Source organism: Neomonachus schauinslandi, chromosome 6 (assembly GCF_002201575.2).
Source record: "Neomonachus schauinslandi chromosome 6, ASM220157v2, whole genome shotgun sequence".
Taxonomy (NCBI): domain Eukaryota; kingdom Metazoa; phylum Chordata; class Mammalia; order Carnivora; family Phocidae; genus Neomonachus; species Neomonachus schauinslandi.
The window spans coordinates 121,894,765-121,900,834 of NC_058408.1; the positions used below are offsets into that span (position 1 = coordinate 121,894,765).

General features: G+C 40.9%; 1 protein-coding gene across 1 annotated transcript in view; it reads right to left on the reverse strand.

The window, feature by feature from the left end:
- Positions 1-344: 344 nt before the first annotated feature.
- The window catches only part of NOC3L (NOC3 like DNA replication regulator), an 11,379-nt gene continuing 5,653 nt past the window's right edge, over positions 345-6,070 (reverse strand). Inside the window, exons 6-11 of the mRNA XM_044916221.1 lie at positions 4,743-4,873; positions 4,189-4,350; positions 3,909-4,002; positions 978-1,153; positions 442-570; positions 345-359 (exon numbers count right to left, since the gene is read on the reverse strand). Coding sequence (XP_044772156.1) covers positions 345-359; positions 442-570; positions 978-1,153; positions 3,909-4,002; positions 4,189-4,350; positions 4,743-4,873 — 707 coding nt within the window. The remainder of the gene's footprint in view (positions 360-441; positions 571-977; positions 1,154-3,908; positions 4,003-4,188; positions 4,351-4,742; positions 4,874-6,070) is intronic.

Genomic DNA, 6,070 nt, shown 5'->3' on the forward strand with positions numbered 1-6,070 from the left:
AGAAGAGCTTCCATAGAATAAATGCATTTTTATTTTAAAATCTACACATGTATTAAATAAATAAATAATTTAAAATATATATAAACAAGGGGCGCCTGGGTGGCTCAGTCGTTAAGCATCTGCCTTCGGCTCAGGTCATGATCCCAGGAAGGCTGCTTCCCCCTCTCCCACTCCCCCTGCTTGTGTTCCCTCTCTCACTGTCTCTCTGTCAAATAAATAAATAAATAAATAAAATCTTTAAAATATATATACACATGTATATATACATAAACAAGTATGTACGTCTATATAAACCTCTAGAATTCATACTAAATTGTTAGAAGTAGTTACACTTGGAGAGTCTTCTACGTTATACACGTCTACAAAGAATAAAATTCCTAACAACTGAAAATTAACTTTGTAATTTAAAACAAATAAAATGCAAAGTCAGAAAAGGCTTACCTCTGGCCTAACCTCATAATTTCTGCCCTTCACAAAACCAGAAATCACTTTAATCACACCAAGGGAAGCTTGGCCTAATTTATCTTGTTTAAATAGTTTCTTCACTGCGTCACAACACATTTCAGATATCTGAAAAATCAAATGTTACACTCAGCCGGTGTTTCTCAAGCTCGGCACCACTGGCATTTTAAGCCAGACAATTCTTCGCTGTGGGGTCGCTGTCCTGTGCACGGTGGGAAGTTTAGAGGTCCCCTAGCCTTTACCCACTAGATGCCAGTAGTAGCCACTGCAGGGGTGACAATCGAAACTGCGTGCAGACACAGTCTCATGGTCCCTGGAGGGCGAAACCACCTCCTGCTCAGAACCGCCACACTAAACTTATGTTTGAAGAATTTTCTTAAAGAGGCAGTGTTTAACAAAGTGACGCTATTTTAGCAATGAATGATAGCTCCAAAAGAATTCTGAGAGAAAAAAAATAATCACAAGGTCTAGAATTTTGCGTTCAGGAGGACAGCAACAATCACTTAGCAACCCACCGATTTTGACACGTCATCCATGAGAGGGACGATCAACACAATGATGTTGTTGTGAAAGTTGAAATGAGGCAGTGCCACCAAGAGCTCACACAGGCTCCTCACGGCCACTTCCGCCAGTCCTTTGTAGGCCTTTAAGGAAACTACATTACTTTTCTTCAGTTTCCTTTGCTTCCAGTCTAATCAAAAGATAACCGTAGTTATTTTACTCATTGATCAAAGCTTCAACTAATTAGCTTTCTTTTACAAGAATATGCAATAATACACTGTGCCAGTTCTTAAATGAGTTGTGTCCACCCTTAGACACAAGTACAAACGTTATCGTTAAAATTTATCCGCCATCATCCACCCTCTGACTCTGACCATAATGTTAAGAGCTTTGGCTTTCCATACATTTTTAAAGATGTATCATTAGAGGATAAGGGTCTCAGGGATAAATCAGGGCAGGGGGAGACAGAGAGCTGGATATCTTAAGGAATCCCTGGGCTCTACCAGGCTTTCCCCAGAACACTAGATTTCAAGAAGCCTGGGTTCAAATCCTAGTCATCCACTAATTGGCTAGTGAATATGAGCAAGCTCCAGATTCTGAGCCCTGATCTCTCCCATGTTCCAAAAATTCCAGAGAATCTAAAACATTATTTCTCCTGACTTCTTGCTAATGCTCACTGTGGTATCTTTACCCAGGAGGTCCAGAAGATTTAAGGTTTTCTTCAAAATAGCCGATAATTCACAGGACCTCTTTTCTTTAAAGATTTTATTTATTTGACAGGGAGCGACAGAGAGCACACAAGCAGGGGGAGTGGCAGGCAGAGGGAGAAGCAGGCTCCCCGCTGAGCAGGGAGCCTGACACGGGGCTCGATCCCAACCTGAGCCAAAGGCAGACACTTCAAGTCGACTGAGCCATCCAGGCACCCTGCAGTACTTCTTTTCTAGAAATTTCTACATACCTACTCTGCCACCATAACATAGCATCCTGAATATGAAAATATGCTGGTTGTTCTAGAGTAGGTTCAACACTTCCCTGTACATCATACACAACCGGAGATGAGAGACAGTAGAGAGGACGGTGCCTGTGTTTTAAACTTGCTTCTCGTGTATATGAGTTTTCCTCAAACACGCTGTATTCATCGTAAGAACCGTATCTTCTATTTACCTGAAGCTGACGAGACTTCCTAGTGGATGGATGAATAAACAAAACGTGGTACGTATATACAGTGGACTATTATTCAGCCTTAAAAAGGAAGGAAATTTTGACACGTGCTATGAGAATCCTGAAGACATTACGCTAGGTGAAATAAGGCCGTCACAAAAGGGCAAATACTGTGTAAGTCTACATAGAATACGAGGTTCCGGGAGGAGCCAGATCCATATTCACTTCAAATTAGAAAGGAGAACGGTGGCCGCGGTACAGAACTTCAGCCGGGGAAGATGCAGAGCTGCAGGTGCACAGCGGCGACGGCCACACCACACGGCATTTACTGAGCGCCGCACAACTGCACGCCTGCAAAACTGCTCCGACGACACACTCGATGTTGTATTTTACCATACATTTTTTAAAACTTAAAAAAAAAAGACTTCATAATGGTTCCATCAGCTGAGAAAAGGCCTACGCCTGCATGGTGTGATACAGAGGCCACCAGCCCCGTGTGACAACTGAGTACTCGGACTGTGGCTAGTCCAAATGCACACGTGCCCTAAGTGTGAGATACGCGTCAGATTTTGACCTTAATACCAAAAAAGGAATGTAAGATACCTACTTTTTGAAGTCAATTACATGTTGAAATAGTAATCACATACATAGTAATTTCATTACTTTTTACTTTTTTTTCTTAGTGTGGGTACATATTTTTCAAATGACGTATGTGTCTCATGTTCTATTTCTCTTGGACGGTGCTGGTCTACACAAAGCTCCCCGGCCTTGGAATGTATGCTCCTAAGTAGGCTCCAGTTGGGAGGCCAGAGCATAGAAGCAACATCCACGGCACCCACCCCCCACCCCCACCATCTCCTTCCTGCCCTTACTGGGCCAACACGATTCGGTAATCCTGTTCCAACTGAGAAACTCGGTGATCCTTAGGCCCTTTACTGAGTAAAGGAGCCCAACTGAGTAAAGTGAAAGCACCTGACCTAGGCAACTGAATGTCTTCTCCATTCATGCTCCAATTTTCATATGCCCTTCCTTTTTTTTTTTTTTTTACAGATTTTATTTATTTATTTGACAGAGAGAGAGGGAACACAGCAGGGGGAGTGGGAGAGGGAGAAGCAGGCTTCCCGCCTAGCGGGTAGCCCCATGTGGGGCTCGATCCCAGGACCCTGGGATCATGACCTGAGCCGAAGGCAGACACTTAACGACTGAGCCACCCAGGCGCCCCTGCCCCTCCTTTTCCGAACAAAGAAGAAGAGAATAAAGGTTTGATGGAAGAGTTTATCATCCAGTATGATTGACTTCTCTCTAAGTCCATTTTCAAGGCACTAATTTCATCCACTTCAAGTCATCCTTCTCCCCTAACTCCCCTAACCATCTCCAAATAAAAAGCAGCAGCATAAATTTCAACCATTCATGAATTCAAGAAACACACTTACTAGGGAAAGGCCTGGAGCAACAATAATACTAACCGCTGATCAATACAGGGCCTGTACAGGCCAGGCACAGTTGTAAGCAGGTTTTATCTATAAATTAATTTACTTCTCACAACATTCCTATGAAGTAAGTACTATTATTTATAAACAGAAAAATGGAAACAGAGAGATTAAGTGATTTGCCCACCACACGGGTAGTAAGGAGAGAGCCCAGATTTGAACCCAGGAAGTTGGACTGTAGACTCTGCTCTTGACAACCCGCTATACTGACTCTCACCACAGAGCACAGAATATAGAACTCACCTTCCTGAACAAAGCTAAGTATGTTATGTATTTTAAAAATGTTCAATATACCTTTAACCACTTGCTCCAGATTTTCCAAATAAAATTTATATTGGCTAACCAGGCCTTCTTCAAATTCTCTTAACTTTTGGGTTTCTTTGCGGATCTGAAAAAATCAAAAAGACCACTCATTTTTTTAAATCAAAATACCAAAATCCTTAAATTAGCACAAAATGTGAGTGCCTTATACCCAGTCCTATAAAAACAAACAAAAAAACCCCTACAATTTCTCCCATCTCTAGCTCTCCCAAATGTTCAGCTTATTTTGTATAGTAATTGTATCTGTCATTACCTTGGTAGATTTTTCTGCTTCTGTGAGGGGTCGTATTTTGTATGAAGGAGTAATGTCTTTAAATAACTCCAGCAGGGAAATTATCACCAGCTTTCGAACAGTAACAGCCACATCAGGATCCTGTTCCATCAGCATGGAACGCAGTTCTTTCAATTTTTTAATCTGTTAAAGAAATATATGGCAGAGGGAGAGATAGAATCTTAAGCAGGCTCCACGCCCAGCGTAGAACTAGAGCCACAATCCTGAGTCATGACCTGAGCTAAAATCAAGAGTCACACACTTAAACGACTGAGCCACCCAGGCGCCCCTCAATACCTTCATTTAGAGATGAGGAAAATAAGACTCAAAGTTTAAGCGACTTTTCTAAGGTTACAAAAAACATTAAGTGCAGATGTAGGATTAGGCTAAGGTTCTGTCTACTCTTATTCTACCTCCGTCACTATTTTAATGCTTTTCCTTTTTGTATGTGCTTACAGGTAATAAGGGAATCTTAAAATATTAGACATTCACACCATACCTAATATGAAGATCTCAAAGAAATTAGTACTACTTACGTTACTTTCTGGGTCTGATAATATGGCAGATGCCAAGGCTGCAATATGCATTTTCTTCTCCTGTAATTTCTTCCTTCTCTCAATCAAATGTTCTTCTAGTGTCAGCTCTTGAATGGGATCTTCAACAATCTCTGAAACAGATTAGACTTCCCCTCTTAAACGTTTCTTTATTTACAAGTATCCAAGAACCTTAATCAATACAATAATATTCCTATAGTAATAAATAATAATAACAATAACTAAGTTTTATTGAACACTTGCCATGGGCCAAGATTACTACACATGATCCTCTCAAAAATGTTATGAGGCAAGTACAATCATCATATCCATTTTGTACATAGAACATGAGGCAAAGGGAGAGTAACTTGCTTATACTCACAAACCTGGTAGAAATGGAATTCAAAACCCAGGTAATCTGACTCGAGAGCTCATATTCTTAACTACTATGCTAATAAACTTATAATAATTTCCATGAATTAAGGGAAAAAGCAACCTGATTTAGTTTTTTAAAAAAGTACAGAATATTCTCCCTTGTTTCCAACTCTATACAGTCCTTCGCACTGCAGAAAATATGTCCATCTTAAGAAAAGAAACTGACAGGAAACTAGATGTAATAAACACAGAAGCATAATCTCTAATGAGCCTATGAAGGATGAATGAAAACAGTTAGTTGACCCGTAATCTCATTTACACCATTAATGAGGTTTGCTAAGCTAAAGTAAAATTTAACCAGTTTGTTCTATTGCAAATTCCAAACAAATATAATTTCAAACCATAAAAATATGTTCTTTCAGTTTAACTTTGATTGCAACTATCTTAGCTATTAGAAAACCACACTCAATTATCTAAAATAGACATATATACAGACATATATAAGTATAACAGCTCTGGGGGCGGCGCCTGGGTGGCTCAGTCATTAAGCGTCTGCCTTCAGCTCAGGTCATGACCCCAGGGTCCTGGGATCGAGCCCCGCATCAGGCTCCCTGCTCAGCGGGAGGCCTGCTTCTCCCTCTCCCACTCCCCCTGCTTGTGTTCCCTCTCTCACTGTGTCTCTCTCTGTCAAATAAATAAATAAATAAGTATCTTAAAAAAAAAAAAAATATATATATATATATATAACTGCTCTAAGAAGTGAAATGATTTCATATCACAAAATCATTTTGTAATTTAAAGCTAAAAAGTTAGGGTGCCTGGGTGGCTCAGTTGGTTAAGCGACTGCCTTCGGCTCAGGTCATGATCCTGGAGTCCCGGGATCGAGTCCCGCATCGGGCTCCCTGCTCGGCGGGGAGTCTGCTTCTCCCTCTGACCCTCCTCCCTCTCATGCTCTC